The sequence below is a fragment of the Fulmarus glacialis genome, unplaced genomic scaffold (assembly GCF_000690835.1).
Source record: "Fulmarus glacialis isolate BGI_N327 unplaced genomic scaffold, ASM69083v1 scaffold16543, whole genome shotgun sequence".
NCBI lineage: Eukaryota > Metazoa > Chordata > Aves > Procellariiformes > Procellariidae > Fulmarus > Fulmarus glacialis.
Window position 1 is genome coordinate 1 of NW_009205017.1, and position 21659 is coordinate 21659.

A 21659-nucleotide genomic window follows, 5' to 3' on the forward strand; every position below is an offset into this window, starting at 1 on the left:
CCCTTCTCTTCCTTTTTGCCCCCTTCTCTAAGATGTGGGGGTTTGTTTTCCTCTGTTTCTAGAAAGTGTTTTGGCACCATTTAAATTCTTCTTCCTGGAAACCCAAGAGAGGTCAATTTTTCTTGCAAAGTAAGACAGTGCCAAAACAGTCGAGTATAATTTCCAGAAGGAAGTACTTGTGGGGAGCTATCAGAAGGCTTCTTGGCTTTCTGATGGGACCACTTAGCTCAGTGCCACGGTTGCCTGCCCTTTTGGAGGAGAGGGATGCCCAGGGCAGAGCAGCTGGCCTTGCCTAGCTGGGGCGGGAGAGGGGAGGGCAGCAGCCCCCCGCAGTGTGGGGGGGGAGCGGGCGGTGGGCCCTGGGGTTGAGGGGCTGATGTCTGTAGGTGGGGGCAGTCCCAGGAGATACGTGGGGAGTTTGGAGAAGAGGAGCAGCGGCTGTGGCCTGTCAGAGCTGTTCTCCTGACCTTCTCAGGTCTGAGTGGAAAAAAAAACCAGTCTGTCTAAAACAACTGGGCTAATAGTGGTTCTGTGGTGTCATCCCTGTGATTAGGGGTCTCATCCATGATTAAGCTATAAATAGAAACTGCCTTATTAATAATCACTGGCTTTAAGTAGGTTGACCTGTAAAGGCCGGGTCCTTCACTACACTGGCCAAAAAAATCCCCAGCCCAAAACAGAACAACAGAAAAGCGTCTACGATCCAAGTTTGAATGTGTTGTTACTGAGATGTTAAGTCAAACCTCCAGGCTGAGACCCGCATGTTTCATCATCAGTAACATCGATATTTCTGCTCTCGTGTGGTTTCAGATGTGGGGTGCACCCGTGCAAAAAAGCATTGCAGTCATGATGATAACATCTTTTGATGGGAGGGAAGTAATGTTGTGAAAATAACACTTAACCGAGGACTGGGAGGCACTATAATATTCTATTGCAAATAAAGTTGCTTATTCAGTCTTGGCATAGAGAGTTCCTGTTTGGGGCAGTACAGTAACCTATGTTTGTGCATTAACTTTTTGGAGGAGATAACAAATCTCACTTGGTTCTTTATGCTGTGAGATGTGTGGTTGCCACTCATGCTATGAGACTGCAGTGCAGAGGGGATAGTTGGAGTATCTAATCCTACATGCTTCTCTCCTTGCAGGACTATATTGATACTGAGTTGCTCCTCTGTGGGGAAAATGTGAACCAGAGCAATTTGCTGTCCTACGCCAGAGAAGCTGCTGACTTTGCAACCAATTACCAGCTGCCTTCCTTGGATTTTGCAATTAATCACTATGGGCAACCAGATGTAGCAATGTTTGATTTTACTTCTATGTATGCGTCTGAAAATGCTGCACTAGTGAGAGAGAGGCACAGACATCAGCTCCTGGTGGCGCTTGTTGGAGATAGTTTGCTTGAGGTATATCTTAGAATGTCTTCCAAGTTGTGGGTTTTTTTTTTTTTTCTTAATCCAGCCATTCAATCTACCCTCCAAAACAAACAGTCCTCTCTTACATGTCCTGAAACTATGGTACCTTCTTTGGAATAGATTTTTTTTTTTCCTTTTTCTTTTTTCTTTTTTTTTATGCCATAGTTTATGTCATAACTAATGCTCGGCTGGCAGTCTCTGGCTGAGATCCTGTTTTGCTTTATGCAAGTTGTATTTCTGGCTAAAACTGTGAGCTGTGTGTCCTCAGCTTGGGTGCATAGCATAATTTTCCTGACTTCCATCATAGAGAAAAACTTGGTCCAAATTTTTATTGCAATTTCTTTGCCTTCATATGTTCTCTTTTTCTCTTTCTGAAGTGAAAAGTGTATGTTGCAACTGATTTATTTTTTTTGAACTCATGCTGACAGCCTGAAGTGTTCGAAAAGATCAGTCCAAAGCAAAATTAGGAGATGAGAAGAAAGGCATCTTTTTTCCCTTTTTTTCCTTGACTAATTCTTGAGTATTTGGTCTGTGTTTTTTCTCAGCCTTTACCTTTTGAGCTTAAGAAATTTGTTTTGAAATACAGAAGTTAAAAAAAGAAAAAGTGAAGGCAGCCTTTTTCATTACATAAGACTTGGAGGAGAGAAACATCTAAAAACTGCAAGAGTTGGCTATGTTGTATTTTAACTCTTTCTGGGCTACTTTTCTAAGACAGTATGAAACCCTAGACTCCAAATCCACATTGCAAGTTACTTCTGTAATAAGACCTTAAGAAATACAAGGAATTAAAATGTAAATGCTTCTTACAGCCCTTCTGGCCAATGGGTACTGGCTGTGCAAGAGGATTCTTAGCTGCTTTTGATACTGCATGGATGGTGCGGAGCTGGGCTCAAGGAAAACCCCCATTAGAAATCCTTGCTGAACGGTGAGTGCTGCTTTTGTCTTCTCCATCGTTTCCAGTGTTTTGAAGAGTTGCAGGATTGGTAGAAGGCAGTGGAATTCAGAATGCTAACAGCAGAAGTATACTTTTTCTCTGCAATGGCATTGGGTTGAAATTATCCATTCCTTCAGGTTACTGAACAATTTAAAATAGCAGTAGGCCTTTGCTCTGTAAGCTTCTGCACACTAATGCAGACATCCAGCAATGTGCGTGACATGGGTTTAAATCACTAATTTAAGTCACTAATGACTAGAATTAAGTGTGATCCTTAAGGAAATAAATGAAAGATACCTTGTGTCAAAAGACTAACCCTCCAACCATTTCAGCACCTGGTTTTTTTTTTAGTTTAAAAAAAAAAAAATTCCTCAAACAGGTCTAAATAAATACTTTAACACTATCAGCTTTCATAGTTGGTATCTGTGATTTTAACTGTGCGTTTTAGCTTAGTAGCCCTGATGCCCTCTTTATTTAGACTGATAAATGTGTGGCAAAGGAGAATTGCTATAATGCTGCATCATATGTAATGTGATCTATGTAATGTCTTTTTGACCGGGGCAAAAAAATCTGTTGTTAAGTACACCAGCAATCCTGGTGTCGCCATGGTCTGATGGCTGAAGTTGCTGACTTTGGTCTTGATGGCAACTGCCCTGCTCTGCTACAGCTGCCAGGCTGTTTTGGGGCAGATACATAATAGAAATAGTCACGGTTGTGGTAAAGCAAGTAGAAGCATTACTAAGTACAGTGCTTTGAGAAGTTTTAAGATAGAAGCCTGTGGGATGACTCAAACACGGCATAGTCCCAAATGGAAAATTGAACAGCATAATAGAAAAGGCTGTGGTGGTTATAGGAATTGCAGAATGATGGGATTTAGTGCTGTTATGTGGTAAAGAAGTTACTCCTTGGGTGGACGTTAAAGCGAAACCAGATGACTGAATGATGTAACCTCCTTTTTTTTCTTCTTCTTTTGCTCGCTTCCTGCCTTGGGAAAATATGGGCATAAGTTCTAAGAGTCTGTCTTTTTGTTGTCCTTTTTCTGTCTGGCATCCTTCTCCTGCTGAGCAGGGGTAAGAAATGGGATGGATGCATTATGCATTTAGTGCATAACACTTGTCCTGGCAGAATCAAAGTAAGGTGCAGGTAGCAGCAAGAAAAAAATACTCTTTATATAATAAATATTTATTTTAATCAATACCTCTTGCATCTTTTTTCTCTATAAGAGAGAGCATTTATCGGCTCTTGCCTCAGACTACCCCTGAAAATATTAACAAGAACTTCGAGCAGTATACCATTGACCCGGGAACAAGATACCCAAACTTGAACTCAAGCTGTGTTCGACCTCACCAGGTCAGTACTTATGAGGCTTGCTTGTGAAATCACAGTTCATTTTTTGTCTGGGAGAAATAGGGCTACAACTGGTGCATAAACAAAGTCTTCAGGAGACTCCTTAATTTAGATCCAGCTGTTGATAAAGTTAACCTAGAATGAAAACTCTTCTTTTCTCTCCAAGCAATTCTAACATTATGCTGCCAATCGCTTTTACTTGTAGGTGAGACAATTATATGTTACCAATGAGTTACAACAATGTCCTCTCGAAAGAGTAAGCTCCATTAGAAGATCAGTGAATCTCTCAAGACATGGTATGTGACATCTCATGTTTGCTGTGGCTTAATATTTGGAGCCTTCTGAGCATACAAAAACTGATCAAAATGTTTGCTTTCTATTGTAACTGCAGAGTCAGATATTCGACCTAACAAGCTTTTGACCTGGTGTCAGAAACAGACAGAAGGGTACCGTAATGTTAACGTCACAGACCTGACTACCTCCTGGAAGAGTGGCCTTGCGTTGTGTGCAATTATCCATCGCTTCAGACCTGACCTCATGTAAGTGACATCTGTAGATCTTGTTGAGTGTAGGATATATTAAGCGTTTGCCAAAGTATAGCGTAAGACCAACCAGAACAACACTGATAGTCTACAGTCCCCTTCTATTGCTGGTTTTTGCAAGGAGGTGCACACCATTGCCAGGTTTGGGGGATGAGGAGGGTGGGGTTGGTTTTGCTTTGTTTTTTCTGTATGTCCTTGCATGCCATTTAAAATGAAATATAGATGTTTTCAAAGAGCTGGGAAGGCATTGAACCTTATGAGTTATGATCATGTTTGTGGGAGTCACATGGCTATTTAAAACAAAAATTGCAGAGCTTGGAGAATGTGAAACTTGCATTCCCAAGTCCCTGGAGACAGGTTTTTAGTGTATGTTTAAAACCACAGCCATATTGGCGCTGTCATGAGTTGCAGAAACACCTGGATGAGCCTTAAATGAGCCATCCTCAATGTGTTATAGTGGTTGCTATGAGGGTCATGAAAAATTGGGCCATAGAGGTGCACAGGAGATGGTGGTTTTGCACAAGTCTTTGTCCAGAAGAGCGCAGTGCCCTTGCACATGGGCTATGCAACAAGGGCTGGCCCTTGAAAATTAACTGCTTTAGGGATTGAATGTAAGCCAGCATTCCTCTTTCGCCAGTGTTTCTGGGGTCCTAACCCTACAAGACCTGACTTCTTATGTATGAATATTTTGTCAGGTTCCTCAGTTATATACAAGAGGGTCAGTGCATAAGAGGTGTCAGGAAATGGCAATTGCTGGCACTGGGTGCCTGGGCCTGCTTGATGCAGTGCGCGGTGTCCTTCTGTCCTCTCGCCGGTCTCCAGAATGCAGCAGATGCATTCTCTTGCCTTCCTACACAGACTTAAGAGTCATGAATGAGTTATTGTCAGCCTCCTTTTACTGTGGATAAAGGAAAGAAATGATTGAGCTCTTGTATGAGGTGTGATAAGTTGGAAAAAACAGGAGTGATACCCAGGGTGCTTGTTTGTACAGCTTTGCCAGAGGAGGAGCTAACAGTGTAAGAATAAGATATTTTTTGCCTCGGGTTATTTTAAAAAAACGGGAATTATGGATGGTTTTGTGGATATAAGGCAGAGACAGTGTAGAAAGCAAAGTAATCTTTGCTGTCTGTGGAAAGCATGTCTCTTAAGCACTGCTCTCTCCAGAAAGTTGATAGATTTATCTTCCTGAGCTAACAGTCCTCCTGCTGTTTAATTAACATTGTGTTCGGATCTTGTCGGGTTTTGTATTAAATGGGACTGCTGAAGGACTTGGCCAGATGAAAGCCGGGCAGGCAAGAGAGGCGGCTGTCTGTGGGCTGCGGGCAGGTCTGGGGCGGAGGGCTGCCTGCAGACCCTGGCTCCAGAAATAGGCAGAGTGTGGGGGTCGGGGGAGAGAGAGAAATTCTTTGGGGGTTCAAAAACTCACATTCCTTATGAGGAGAAAGAAACTACCCTGCCTGGAGCTTTGTAATTTATTCACATGTTTATTTTAATCATGAATTTTGGAAGCTGTTCAAGGGACCAGAGTCTTAGAATAGGTCCCATAGAAAATGGATTAGAAAATGGATAACACAGTTGCAGATGTGTGATGTACTTACTTAGTGCACTGCTAAATCCAGTTATGACATGGACAGGAGGTCTTCATTCAGACTGTGCGTGTAACACCTTAAAAAGGAAGGTAGTGTCTATGCATGTGTGTGCGCGTACATACAACATCTTTGTTTTATAAAATGCTAGCCTAAATTTACTACTCCTGGCTTTGATGATTTATAGAACTAATCAAAACTAAAAAGTCAATTGCTAACAGGTGAAATCTGTAGTACCACAGCTGTATTTGGAAAGGAAAAAGGTTTCTTAGCACTTCTGAGGAGGAATTGCGTTTCTTCATAAATAAGGAATCCTTTTTCATGGGACTACATGAAAATCCAGTTCAATGAAATAGCTTTTAAATTACATTTTTGGCAAAGCCAGGATTTGTAATAATGGGATTTGTATGAGACTTTTACCTTTGGCATTGTGTAGACTCTGTAGCTTTGACCCAGTGAAATGCCTGTGCCCTCATTCATGGTGCTGTTCTGCACCTCTCCGACGGGCAAGGGAGGACCGCATGTTTCCGAGGGGAGCCGAGAGCAAATCACCACTGACGCCAGTGTGTTGTCCCCGCAGCGACTTCGATGCTCTGAACGAAGAGGACGTTGTCAAAAACAACCAGCTGGCGTTCGATGTTGCTGAGCAGGAGTTTGGGATCCCCCCTGTGACCACGGGGAAGGAGGTGGGGTCGGCCGGGGAGCCCGACAAGCTCAGCATGGTCATGTACCTCTCCAAGTTTTACGAACTGTTCAGGGGCGCACCTCTGCGGGCAGTAGGTAAGCCGAACCCAGGCTGCTCCTAATTCTTGCAAGTTTGGGGAGCGGAAGCACTTCATCCAGGCTGCTTACGAGCATTGCTCTTGAGCCAAGAGTCCTTTCCCAGCTGAGCCGTTCTGGCATGCAAGCGTGCCTGCTTCTGTCTGCAAAGGTTACCTTGTGCTTAAAAAAGGAAAGAGGGAAAAATGATTGAAGACCAGGGTTTTGTGGGCCTTTGGTGGTTTCAGAGAACAGGAGCAGCTGGATAACTGTGGCTTGACATCATGAAGTTCATGTATCAGGTCGTTAGAGTGATTCTCTGGTAAGGAATGACTGCATATGGCATGTCCATTCCTGGGTGTTTCTCTTCCTTTTTTAAAAAGTCACCCTACATTGTATGTATTTACTTTTGTTTGCCTGGGTTTCTTATATATAATTGCTACCAGCACTCAACTGGAAAGTTCTGGCTTAGTCAAAGTATTTAAAAAAGAAATCTGAATAAATATCCTAAGCAGTCATTTTTTGAACAGATGCTGGCGACAAGCAAAATGGAGAAAATAATGATCTTTGTTCAGCAAAATCATCGAACTTCATCTTTAATAATTACATCAATTTAACTTTACCAAGAAAACGAGTACCAAAGGTAAGTTGTGAAGGAAGACTTGCCTTATAAATCCTTCCCTTAAAAAGATGAAAAAAAACCTGTCAGGCTCAGAAGTAAGGGTTTTTTATATGTATATATCCTACTATTAAAAGACTTGTAGAAGGAGATTTTTTGAGCATAGTAAAAAAGTAAAATAAGATTTCACAGTAAACAAAGCTAACACACACATGCACACTCAATCATTATGATGTTTGTAAGGATAAAACTGAAGCATTGTCAGTGTCAAATTGCTGAAGCATTAATAATAGTCCCAGTTAAGCGTTCTCTGTGAATGCAAAATTTTGAATCACAGTGAGAATTTGGGTGTACTTGGGAAGAATTTGGATCTGTTGTCCATGTCAATCTTTTTCAGTGTAGGTAAAAGTGAGGGAAAGCAAATTCAATTGGTGTGTTTGTAAGTTGTGGTTTTCAACTTGAAATATTTGAGATCTTGGCTCCATTACCTGTATTGTCTTTTATGTTTTATTTTTGGAAATTTTTCAAAAGGCGTTTTAAGGAGGTTTTGTACAATGCTAGATGCTAAGTTTTGTATTTTTGTTGGGGGCTTTGGTTTTTTGGGTTGGTTGGTTTGTTTGTTTGAGATGGGAAATTCTGGAATTTTTCTGGGCTATTTCTGCCTTTAAGAAAAATAGTACTGTAGTTCTGTATTCCTAGAGTTAAATATACAGCTATAATATTATATATCAGTTCAAATAATCACTGGTATGCTAGAATGCTTATTGATTGGGTGGGAGTGCTTTTTTTTAACTAAAGCAGTGACTTCAACAGTTTGTGGATGCTGTCAAGGTTCTGGAGGGCAGCTTTCAAACCCTCACAGATGTATAAAGCCTGCAGCGGTGACAAACAGTGGGCAGATTGACTAACAGCTCTGAGATAATGATTTTTTAGTCATACCCATATACTTTTTCTCTCTTGGTCACTTATTAATGAAAACTTATTGACATGCCCTGTTTATGTCCCTGTATAAGAAACATCCATGCCCGTACATGTTGCAATTAAAGACTCCAGGGCCTTGAAGGGTTATGGAGACCTGAGTTAATACTGTCTGGCATAGGACTGTGTGCAGTGAGAGTGTTGTCTTTGTGTTTCTGAATAGATTATAACTTCAAAAGTTTTACATGATTTAATTTAAAAGTTACTCTAATGAAATTATTCAGTAATAAACTGTTTCACCTTCTGCCTATTCATTAGCTTGGTCCTCTTCTGAAAGGAGACCTTGAGGAGGGGCTTTGCTTTCATAGCCAAGCCTACCTTCATTTTAACTGCAATTTAAATGGGGAGTGTCTGCACAACCTGGCTCAGAGGCAGCAGTGTCTCAAGTCCAACTGTTGCAGATTAACCAGCACAAGTTACACAGCAGCATGTACTCCTCCACCAAAATGAATTTAACTTCTGCATTTTCTAAACACAGCTTAATGCAAAACTGTTCCAGGTTTTGAGTTTCCTGGGCTAGCCAGAAACTCTGTATCGACTACAATGATTCTCAAGTTCTTTCTTTGTGTTTTTTTTTTCTTTTCTTTTTTTTTTTTGTTAAACAGACCTCCTTAATGCTTAACTTAAAGTTAAAATAAAAATGTATTGCTTCATTTACATCTATGCAGAGACTCTAAGTTTTGCCTGCAGAAGTACAGATTTCCTACTTCTTTTGGGATTCAGTGTCCTTAATAAAAGTTCAGGTGTACATGTATTTACTGCATTTCTCAGTATTTTAATATATTGCTTTTTAAATTTGTTGCTATCTTATCTTCTCAGTTTTAGTAGAAATGCAATTTTTTTTTTTTTCACCTGAAGAATTACTCTAGAATTTCCAGATATTTCCTAGACTGACTTACGTCTTGAATATTTTCCATCCACAAACATATTTTCAAAACCTGTGGACAGTCAATTGCCCAGTAACCTCATATATCCTTCTTAGGAAATAACTTTTCCCTGCCACCCACATATACACAAAATCAAGTGACATGTTTCCCAGCTAACTAAGCAGTGAGAAACCAAATAGGCAAAATAAATATTGCTTTTTCTTGTGGGTGACTTCTTTAGAAGAAAAACCTTTTTCATGACCACAATGTTGTTGTTTTTCCATGAGTTATTTGCAGAAGTAAATAGACTTTTAGTAGTGGGGAGAGCTTTCCATTACTAAGCCATACAGCCCTCTGACTAACCTCCCATCATGAAATAAGCCTTCTGTCATAACAGGAGGTGTAGTTCTTGGCACTACATGAAAGCATGAGGTGATTTGCTTGACGGGCCCCTTTGGTTTTGCACTACAGGGGCTCATTTGAAAGGAGAGTGGAAGCGATATTTTCCAAATCAACTTGGGGAACAGGACTGTCAAGACCTTATTTTGTGTGAGGCTTTGCAGCCCTGTCATGGATGGGGCATGGAACTTAGCAAGAAACACAGGACTCGGGTTAGGACAGAGACTTGTGAGTGCCATAACCGTCTGAAACTAGCTGGGAAATGAAGCTCCTTGGAAAGCAACTGCTTGAGTTAAGAATTTGGCTGTGGCTTCAGTTTTATGATTCTTTCCTCTGCAAAAAGTGGTGCTGAGCATTATCCAGGCATGACAGTAGGAAAGCACTTGCGTATCACACAGTCAAAAACCAGCCGGGGTAACAGAGTGTTGCTTACTGAACTTTCTGTACCATCTACTTTGTCCTTTTATTTGGCTGGAGGAGGGATCCTTATCTGGGCGCAGGTTGTGAGAGACCAGGAAGCGGGGGCCTGGAGCTGGTGCGGCGGTGGCTGTTCTGGCAGCCTGTGCTGGGCTGGATAACGTTTTCCATTCTCCTACGAGTGTCAGCCGGGCTGGAGAGGAACTGAGATTTCCTGTGCTCCAGACTAATAAATGAATGGAGGTGTTTACACAATAAAGGGCACAATCCTTTTTCTTGGAGTTTTGCTAGGCAATTAAATTGCTTTGTCTTTCACTTCTTTGTAAATATGTTAATGAAAGTCCTTTATGTAAGATTTTTGAAAGGCAACATCTTGTTTGCTCCATTCACTTAGGCAAATTCTGCTTTTATGTGGTACAGATTATTATGCAGAATACATTGTGCTGTTACGTTGTTCACTCTTCCTTGGTAGACTAATGATTATAGGTAGTGTAAAGCTAGGTTACTGAGAGCTGGTGCTTGAAAGACAATGTATGAAAAGCATACAAAGGAATCAAAATACTGTCATCTCATTCTTTTGGTGTTTGCCCAGAAGTTGTTTGGGATTACTTCTATTCACTGCGTAATGATTTATTATAAACAGTGTATATGTAAAAAGGAAGCCTGTATTCTTTGATCTTTCTCTTTTATTCTTTTTTCTTTTTTTAAGTTGGCTGAGCAATCACTGAGCTACAGTGTGGGCAAATGCAAATAAGTGGAATGTAGTTTATTGTTCATAAAATATAACCTAACGTGACATTTATCAGACAAAAGAATATCTCCATTGTACCAATTCTTCAAGACTGAATTTAGTAAGAGCTGATACAAATTTTAAGCATTGACTGTTTTGCAAGTTTCTGCGGACTGAGTATGAAGTATTATTTATTGTTTTTGTAATCTCTAGTTCAGTAAAATAATTGAACATGTGCATAGCTTGAGCACAAAATAGGCAATTTGGTTGCTTAAGTACTGTAATGTAAAGCCATAGTCAGGGAGATGAACCTTACAAGGGAGACAGACCTTTAAGGCAGACAATAATTGCTCCAAAAAAGGAGCTAGTTCTGCATTAAGAACACATCATCTGAGTGCAGATATCTAGGTTAAGAGATGTGGAGGCTATAGTGAAAGAGTGAGGGTTTTTTGATTTTGCTGTTTATATGGAAACTAGTGTAGTCTAGATTAAAATTCACAGAATAACTGATGCTGTAATGCCTCTTTCTTCAAGGATGTGCTAGTGCTTTGTGAATTACAAACTCTATAGTACTGAAAGAGGAAAAGGTAAACACCAACGTTATAGGGCTTGTGTTCACCAAAGTGTACGAGCATGTATTTTCACCCATCAGAGTCCAGTGGGAGCTCCAGTCGGGGGTTGTAGGGCAGCTTTTACATACGTGGTAACTGCCACGAGGGCCACCAGGCTCCTCACGCGAGGAACGACCCTGCTGAGCACGCCAGTGCAATGAGGGCCCCCGCACGCTGGCAGTGCTCACCTCTGTTTGCCTCGTTTAACACAGCCAGACCGCACTTGCCTGGTTATGAAAGTTAATATCCTGGGAGGAACTGCGTGCGTAAATCTAGTAACTGCTGCAGTAATCCATAGAACTTGTTTTGGCTTTACCGTTTCAGGTTGAAGGGAAAACCGAAGAAAATGAGACTAACAAAAGACGTCGAAAAGGTCTTTTCGGTGTCTTCGAGGAGGTTGGTGTTCAGTGGTGTCCACACACATCCAGCTCCTTGTTGAGCACCAGAGCTGAGGAGCAGTGAGCGTCGGGGGGCCAGGGCTTGGCCTCTTGTGCTTGGCGGGAACAAAAAGCCTCTCCCCTTAAAACCTTTAATTTACTGTGGTGTGCACTAAAGAAGAGCTAAATTTATTTAAATCATTTGGTAGGGAGGAGGAGAGCATTACCTAAATTGCACTAGTTTTCTTTCTGACCCAAGAACGTTTAAGGTATTGTTTGTTTGTTTGTTTTCCTTTTCCCAACTCAGTTGTTTAAACAAATTTTTGTTTGAAGAGTTTGCATTGCAGCTTGGTCCCTAGCCCTTCTCTGATTAGTTACCTTTGTGACTCTGCTTTATCATCACAGCACTGATTAATGTTCCCTTTTTACTGTACTCTGGGACCAAAGAAAGTATTTTTTTGGTGATTTTTGCATGCTAACCAATGTCATTTTTAACATACTGTAGACTGTATTTCTTTCACCCTTTGCTGATAAGGATGTTATCTCTCTTTCTCTCTCTTCCTGAGTGTCGTAGGTAAACTGGAGAAAAACATAGTGGTTTTTTTTTCCTTACAGGCTTCAGGCTTTTCAAGCCAAGGGACAAATGTGGGGAAAGAACAGAGTGATGGCAGAGAAGGAATGAACCAGAATAAAGTTAAATCAATGGCAACTCAACTGTTAGCAAAGTTTGAAGAGAATGCTCCAAATACAATTTTTCGGAGGCAGGTAGGTCACAGGTGAACATAAAAGTAATCTCTGAAATTAAACTGTAGTCCCTCCTTGTGAGCGTGATGCAGATTTCCAAGGGAAAAAATTGATCTGTTATGTGTTTGAAGTGGGTTGTCTTTTTTTACACTTTATGTAAATTAAAGGTATTCCTCTCAATACTTAGTGAACAAATATGACTAATATAGATTGACTAATGCATATTAATATAATATATTAATAACTGTTACATTAATAAAGTGTAGTGGAATTGCAATGTCTAGAAATCTCTTGTAAGCCAGTCTGAGAATTTTTGCTTTGTGTGGAAGTCTAAGCTGGCTGCATATGGTATTGCAGAAGGACTTTTTTTTTCTCCTATATTCTATGAATAAAGGACACTACATATCCAGTGGAATCTTCTTTTGTAGAAAATTTAGAAAGCGTAAGAAGGGAACCTGATCTTTTGCAAGATGTGTCCAGCTGCCATTTCCATTCCTAAAGTAGGCATAATGGAATATATTTGTACATTCCACCGCATTTTCATAGTTTGTTGTTAGTGTGACTAGTGGTGTTTTAGAAATAATCCCGTGCTGTCAAGTTAGGAATGATAAGCTCAAAATCACACTTTAGCCAGTGAGATGGTTTGAGTCAGCAGAGTTTGGATCTGTCACCTAAAAGATCTGAAGGAAGGATGAGCAAGGTGTCGAGGTTCTGTCAAGGGTGGTGGCTTTCTTAATTCTTTGTGCTTGTATCCTTTTGTTTATTTACATATTTAAGTTCTCTACAAGTGTAGGCTTTATAGATGTCAAGTGACTTTCTCATCTTGTGAACCACTGTTGTTTGCACTCTACTTGGCTACTTGTCAATGCCTAGAGCTTTCTGCATGTGATACGTGTGCAGAGGTTTGCTTGGCAATGTTGGAGGAAGCCTCGATGCGTTACATTTTGATCGTAACCTCTCTTAAAGAATACTGAATGTGCTGAATTTTAAGTATATCTTTGATGGTAGAAGTGGTTAATAAAATGGGTAGGTGACAAAAATCTGCAAAATCTGTTGTTAAGCTCCATAGTAATGTGTCGTTAAAAGCAGCTTTTATTTATTTCTGCCTCAAAAGATCTTTGAATCGTATTTACTGTCTTCCTTTTTTTTTTCCACTCTGTCTTTATAATTTTAAAAATGCTTTACAAGGAGCTAATAGATAGACCAGCCCTGCTCTCTTCTGACCCTCCTGTTAATCCTCGCTTTGCTAAACCTAAGGATCCAAGTCTTCTTCCACCTCAACCAAAAAGGCAGGTAGGAACTCATATGGGTAACACCTGACAAGCACACCATTTCTCTTACTGCTGGGAACTCAGTGTTATTGTGTAACTACAGAAAATACATATATACACGTACATATATATATGTATATAAAAAAAAATAAATAAAACAATATTTGGATGTAATCTGCAGGGTTAACAGATATATTTAGCTGAGAATTGTGAAAACCACATTAAAGTTTAAGGCTATTTTACACCTGCTTGGCCAGATGAGAAAACTATTTGAAAGAATTAGGAACTGTGTAGAAAAAAAACCTAAAAACATAGGTGTTGATTTGTGTTAGACTCGAAATTGTATAAATATAATTACATAGCTGTATTTAACATGCGAGAAAACTACAGCAGTACCTGAAAATTTGTCTGTGCATGTACTCAGTGCTTTGGGCTGTTGTAGTGATAAGGCAAAGGAAGTTTTTCATCCCGAGAAGCCTGGCAAAAATGTCTAAGGTAAAAGGTAGAGCACTGAAAAGCTGATATTGATGCCCAGGTGTTTTTTTATTTCTTTAAGTAGAACTTGTGATAAGAATTTCTGCTGAAAGCTTTTTTGCAGCATCATAAATATGGGGCAAAATTTTTGAATACACTGTCTAAATTTTTCACTTAGTACTTCCAATGAAAGCGATCTCGTATCGAATAGTATTGATACTCACTTTACATTAGAGTTTGAAATGGAAGTAAATATCCTGTAGTGGCATTTCAAGAGTAGTCTGTAGTGAAACAGGATCTGCATTGCATGTGGAAATCTGCAGATCAGCTTGGTGAAAAATGCGGATTCATGAACCAGTTGAGAATTGTTTTAAAGGCAGGTGTGCTATCCTAGGTTTTTTAATCTTAATTCTGAGAAAGTTTGTGTATTTATTTGAATTGGACAGATAGGATGAAGTAGAAAACTGTTATGAAAAGACCAACTGGAAGGTCATTTTTGAGACTGAATTTGATAAAGCTGAACTGGTTCAAATGTTTCATTTACTTCAAAAGCTATTTTATATGAAGGTTCAAATTCAGAGACCTATTCTGAACTCCTCAGAAAATGCTTTATATCTGAAATACATTATAGCTTGACTTGGGTCAGACTAGATCTAGAATTATGCCAAGAACTACTGTTGATATTCTTACAATTTGATTGTAAGTTTAGTTTCAGGCAGATGTCATGCTAAAAAAAACCACCAAAACTTTTCCTAAAAACCTTAGAAGGAGGTGTAGTGTCATGTTCTTCTGCACAGATGCTATCTGGGGTTATTCATAAAAACTGACACAAACCTAGAGAAGGATGTCAAGACCTGCATAAGTTATGTCGGACTGATTTATTTCAGTGTATGGCCACAAGCATCAGAGATGCAGTAGATAGTGTGCAAAGAGTGATGTGAGAACATTTTATTTCTAGTTATGTGCATGACTGTGCTGCGCTTTCGGAAGCATCCTTAAAAGCTGCATATACTGCATGGTAGTGCAGAAAGCAGATTTTTTTCACTTCAAGTGTTTCCCAGTTTCAGGTGGTAGCTAGGAGTGAACACGAGGTCAGGGAACCCAAACAGTCTTTAAGTGGTTCTGATCATATGGCCAGGAGAGCAAAGACTGTACAAAAAACAGATACCCAGCCCAGTCTGTCAGAAACCTCTGAAAATCTCGCATCTGCCTGTTCTGCTGCATTTGTACTTTCTGGAGTGCTTGAGCGCCTTCAGCACCTGGAGGAAAAAATGAAACAGGTGACAAGCAATTTCTTTTCCTTTCTGTCTCTTAACTGCATATGTTAATCTGTCTACTGCATTTTCCCTGGATATGCTAGCTTTTTCTCTTTGACTTTAGGTTATATTAAGACAATAAAAAGTCTTTCTACAAACTTGCTGTATTCTGAGGACATATGTGACATTAACTGAAATCTTTCTCTCTTTCTTTTCTTGGCTCTCCTTCCCTGGCTCTTATTGCAGAAAAGAGCTCAGACCATAGCAAATAGGGAATTCCATAAAAAGAACATTAAAGAGAAAGCAGCACATCTTGCCTCAATGTTTGGATACATGGAGTTTCCAAAGGTGAATATTAGGTTTTGCACCTGAAGAAGTGCTGAGTTAGAAGATGTATAAGAATTCATGGACGGAAAAAAATTGCAGTAGTTTTGTTTTTAATTTTCCTTTCATCCTAGGTGGATCTGAAAAGTAATGTGGATTCCACTGAAACTGTAAAAAGCTGTGTTTAAATATTATTGCATAATTTAATTGAGGTGAAACACAATCTAAATCATAAAGCTAGTCAGAGTACTTCAGCATGAGAGAAATGTGTTAGAATAAACCATGTCTTGTGCTTAAGTATACACTGGTAGCTCACAGTTTCTAATGAATTGGTGAGCAGTAGCTCTTAGTGCAATCTGGCATTTCTTATGTTTCGTTATGCTTTCTCCCAGCACTATCTTACCTTACTGCCCACTGTAAATATTTTTTGTAAGAAAACTGAGTACAACAATATCATTTGCCGTGAAGGTTTTGCCATGATGGTTTCCATGGCTCCTCACTGTGCAGAAATAGAGAAAAGAGCAGAACTGTAGTTATTATCTTTATATTTTTTTGATGCATGACTGTGAAATTATTCTCTTAACCTGTGCTAATGTCACTGTCTCTTGGATAACTCTCCTGTTTCTGCTCTACACAGAATAAGCTACCTACTAAAGGCTTATCCCATTCTCAGCCCCCAACTCCCTCTTGCCCTCCATCTCATGATTCAGCTGCTGCCTCTTCTCCATCATCTGTTGGTTCAGCTTCCCCTGCTGTTCCTTCTAGACAGGTACTCTATTAATAGATTTCCCACCCCCTCCCCCCCCCCCTCCAAACTTGCGCTAAAGCTGCTTGAGAAATGGCTTGGATGGAAGGCGCTGCCAGCAGATCTGTTGTATAGGTTGTATTTCACATTTGAATCAAACTTCACTTTGTTCACTGTTGTTAATTCTGCATGTTTGTAAGAGGAAAGTCGTCGTTAAAAATAGTTAAGATATAAAGCTGAAGAACAAAGCAAATAGTTAACAAAATTTTTGCTTCAATTCTAAAAATTTTGCGTTGTTGCTTATTTTAAATGTTCTGTTATTGGATTAGTACCACAGATATGCCTAGCAGAGAAAGAGCTTCACATTGTATAGCTAACTGGAAGTTACGGGATTGGTTAGTTGTTCTTGGGTGGCATTTATGTGTCTTTTCATAAGAATATCCGTCTGGACTGCAGGGGACAACCTGCACAATAATGGTTATTTTAACTAGAGGACATGTTTTGGAATTGTGTGAGCACTTGTTGATCCAGACAGATTTTATTGGTGTTTTGTTTGTTTACTTATTTGTACTTTAAACTTGCTTCTGCACATTAACGGCTAGAATACAGTTCTTTGTAACAGCAAGCTTTACAGAGAGGAAACATGCATACTCTGAATGAAAGCAATTAGGTAACACTTGAATCAGAGATATTCAGCTCTTACTTCTTATGCTGATATTACAATGGGCTGTGCTTTTATCTGTGGAATTTAAGATGACATTGGCTTCTAACTCCCCTTCTTTTACAAGGATTTTAATTGAAGAAAGTTTGATATTTTTCAGCTTTTCAGGGCAGGTAAAGGCCCAGGTTCTCTTTCCTTCACTCACGGATTATGTAGCAACAGTCTGGGAATGCTGCAGTATTGAATAGGGTTGGTGTGGAAAATAAAGGTGGAAACATCAAGTTTCTAGAAGTATTGAAGGTGACCCAATGCAGGTGCTGCTGGAGCTGGAGGCTCTGCTGCCTGACACATTGAAAGAAGTGGTATTTGGCAAAATTAGGTACCGTGTCCGTTTACTGTGAGGAGCAGCAAAGCATTCTGTCTGCTTTTGTTATATTTAAATGACAGTAGTTTTATGAAATACCCATGAGTATTGCCCAACTTCAGGTAAGCCATGGCTGAAGGTAATTTCCCGTCTGGTGGGCATTTGGCAGGATCATTTAGTGGAATTGGTCTAGACCTTTTTAGGTTATTTTGCATCATATTGTTAATGCTGGCTGGAAATCGGGCTCACAGCCTCAGCAGTAACTTAGCAGGTAGATGCTGAGCTGACTTCCAGTTTGCAAAGGCACGTTCCTCGGTTGAGATAGAGCTGTGCTGAAAAGACTCCCTTCCTCTCATTCCCCAGGAAAATACAGGCTACACAGCCCTTCAAGGACACTGCAAGCCCAGCAGGTGCCTTACTGCGGTAATCCCCTAATTCCCTTCAGCTTCAAAATAATTCCTTTGCCTGGATTTACCTCTTACTTTTTATGACCTAGGAGGTACAGCATGTGATGGGCTTTAAGCTAAGTAATGGTTTCCAAAATATCGGGGCCTGTTGCTTGTTTGATTTGGAGAGCTATTGTGACACTGCAAAGAGAATTAAAAAAAAAACCAAACTATGTGAACAAGCCTTTAGAGTATGAGAACAAGGCTCTTAATCATATAGAAACTCTGTGAGCAATAATTTTACTGGGATTTTAAAATTCTTTCTTACCGAACATTTTAGCCTGAGCAATCATTTTTGGATGTTTTAATTCAACTGCATTTTGTTTAAAATGCACTCACAGCCTTTTATTAGTTTTTCATTGTATTTAAGTGGCGTAGCAATAGTTTGTTGTGACTTGATTTCACTCAGGCTGAGTTTACTTCAACTGAAAAATGCTTTCTCCATAGGTAACGGCAGAATGCAGCACAGCTGAGGCAAGAAAATCTTGTTCTGTCACCAGCACAGTAAATATACATTCATGCCATTTGGTAAATATTTGGCTGGTTAGGCAGGACTACATGTATTCTTTGGCAGATCTACATGCATGAACATCTTGATGCCTACTATGTTGCTCCATAGGGTTGTACAGGCTCAGGTCCTCTTGTACACTGTATGCATTACATATGTCTAAATATGGTGCATTTGGCATGCCATATTTCAGAATTTTTAAATAGCAGGTCTGATAATGAATAGGCAAACTTTTACCTTCCTCCCCTTTGAGGCAGTGCAGTAATAGAAAGCTGATCCAAATGAACCCCAGGTGATGATGGATTACTGTAGATATTTCAATGGGAAAGGTAGTAAGTAGATTAAAAAACAAAACAAAAACAAACAAACAAAAAAACACCAAAAACAAAACAAACCAAAAAACCCCACGCAAAAAACCCCTTTGAGTTTACTTTCCAGGGTTGCCAGCGAGTAGAAGTGACATTGCTGGTGCTGTCCTTGCTACAGGGGTAACTAAGAGGGAGTGGAGGGGTTAGACAGGGTCCGTCAGCCACGGTGTCTGTGCAGGGGTGTTGCGGAGAAGGGGAGGGTACCTATCCTCCATGCACACTATTGGCACAGTAAGGACGGTCACCATGGAAATGGAGATTCAGGTCAGGCTTGGGGATGGGGTAAGGGGCCCTTGAATAGTAAGGAGCAGGGTGCTGAGGGGGGCCTGCAGTCAGCCGCATGGACACCTTTTGGAGCAGGTTGTGCCAATGTGCACTTACTTTACACAAATAAAGTGGATCCTGCCCTGAGGACGGGGGATGGACTCAATGGCCTTTTGGACCTATGTCCAGGACCGTTATTTGCATTGGTGATATGTTGGTGAGGTGTTAATGGATGTGCAAGACTTTTGGTCTCCATACTATTCATGTGCTGCGAGGTCGATTCAGTCCTGTGATACCCCTGTTACTTTAGCTTTACCTTTCTTTGACAACTTAACTTTAGTTCTGTTCCTCTTCAAGTTACACAGGCCATGTTTTGGCTTACCTTTTGTTATTTCTCAAGCAAAATTTTTCCAGAAGCAGTTTTCTTACTGCTGTTTTTACTGTAAGAAATCTTCAGGGAACACCTGCTGCAGCCTTGATTTCATAACAAGTGATCCGTCCATGCCCTTCCATGGTTACATTGTTGTCCCCGTGTTTTATCTTTTAAGATTGCACACTTTTCAGAACATGAAAATTTCATCATACTCTGTAAAACACAGGCTAAATGTGCAGCATTATATAAATAAAATTTGATAACATTCAGGTGTGCAGTGTGCATTTTCAAGTACTGTGCATGGTAATTTTACACTGTGTTTGGACCTCTCTGCTGTGAATATGTACTGGTAATTGCCTGTGTTTGTGTTATCTTGAGGGAGGGTGGGCTTATAGGACTCAGAATTTATATTTCTGGTCTCTGTTCTGAGAGATATTACTAGGTAAGTCTAGACTTCAGTATGGAAAAGGGCTTCAGGACTGGTAAGCCAACAGACAGAGCTCCCTCATGTCGCGCTCAGTGTTTCTGCTTTTTCCCAGCAGAAGAACAGAAAATAATAGAAGTCTCTTGAGTTTTATAAGACTTCATGAGAGATGACCTATAAATATCAGCACCCTCCCATCCTTTAAGTAGTTAGTACTGTCATTTTAATTTCAAGTGAGTACTGAGATTGTTATCGGACATGATGATCCTTTACATCTGTTCAGTTTTCATTGGTACAGTATTAGTTATGGTGGCATATTTATTGAAAATGATGGCTAAGAAATCATACTGTCCTATTACAGAAATCTGTTATTAAGCCTCAGTCCTGAAAGGAGTACTTGAAAGGAAGGCTAAGGAAGCATATTGTTTCTTTTAAAAACATACAGTCATTACAATTTATTAAGAATTAACTTCTATATGACACTATATGCAAGTTGCCATTAATAATCAAAACTACTTTCTAGCTTTAATCAGCTGTCAAAATTCACATAGGTAGAATTATGAATAACAAATATTGTATTACAGGCTGGGCTTTGGTTATTCCTGTTTTCTGTTTAAAGTTGGATTGACCTTCAGAAAACTCTGTTCACCTGAGCTTTGCATGAGTGAATCCACACAATACATCGTAAGAACTATGAAGATGTTGCAATAAATAGGCTTTGCTGCCTGCAGAGTTTGGACCAACTACTTCCCTTCAGTGACATGACTTTAATTACCAGCAGTAAGCAGGGCTTGGGTGTTTCCTACACACAGTAACTTATTACTCAAATATTTATCTCAGAGGTAAAATATATGGAGCAGGTGGTACCAGGGGTAAATAAATCACCCTCAAAGCAATATAAGACCAGGAAAATCATTAAGGATATGAAACAAAAAGGGGAACCATTGTATGCTTTTGGAGGCAGAGAGCGTATTTCCTTTGTTTTATGAAAATACTACTGAGGCTTACTTGTTGGTTGGTTGCAGTGCTATAAATAATAGCACAGGGAAATACAGAAGGCAGCTTTCTCTTCCCACATTAATAACCACCCTGATCAACCTGCTGAAAAGCATTGGCAACATGTCATTGACAGGTCAATAGTCTTAGTGAATCACAAACACTTGGGGGATTTTTTAAGTGTTTTCTTGATTGTTTCCTGAAATTCACTATGTAAGGTAACTCTTTAAGATTCCTTTCCAACAAAGGGTTTAAAGCTACTGGTACAAACCTGCCTGAATTGTGAGCAATAGCTGTTACATATTGATAGTGGCCCCAGCACTACAAAACTGCATGCGTGTGTGGGACTTCATGTACACCGGTAGCCTCAAGGGTAGTAAGTGCATGAGCAAAGTATAAAACCTATTATGTTTGTAATGAGTTTCTAGGGTACATGAGCAGCATCGGGCAGGCAGAGATCTGTGTGCTGTTGACCAAAGCTAAGCCGTGTAAGAGCGGACAGGTTCCTTAAAGGAATGTGTGTGGATTTGGAGTCAGACCCTCTCTCCTGCAACTGGAGTTTATTACACTCACACAACTAAATGGGTAAGGATGTAATTGAAGTCCTTCTCCTTAAGCAGGGTGAGGTTTAGAGAAGACACACGGGGTTGCTCGGTGGTTGTGCTGTTGTACGACAGCAGAAGTCATGAGCCTTGCAGGGCAGCACTCCTCTTGCATGCCCCATCCCTCCCATTCTCTGTGGGTTTCTGATGGTGGCAGGTGCTCATGGGGCTGCCCCAGTGGATTCGCATCCTGCCCTGATACTTCTATTTTGTGATTGAATAGCATTTGAGTATAATAGAATATTTCAGTTGGAAGGGACGTA

The 21659-nt window shown here is 40.1% G+C and overlaps 1 protein-coding gene across 1 annotated transcript; it reads left to right on the plus strand.

Moving 5' to 3' along the window:
* Nucleotides 1-1144: 1144 nt before the first annotated feature.
* Nucleotides 1145-16414, plus strand: LOC104070538 (protein-methionine sulfoxide oxidase MICAL2-like; the record flags this gene model as incomplete). The annotated part of the gene is made up of 13 exons (XM_009575230.1): nt 1145-1402; nt 2221-2336; nt 3569-3695; nt 3898-3988; nt 4084-4231; nt 6401-6600; nt 7110-7222; nt 11524-11595; nt 12192-12341; nt 13509-13613; nt 15127-15345; nt 15568-15669; nt 16283-16414. Coding segments are annotated over 13 exons (1833 nt in total), but the record flags the coding sequence as incomplete, so codon positions are not given.
* Between the last annotated feature and the right edge of the window lie 5245 nt (nt 16415-21659).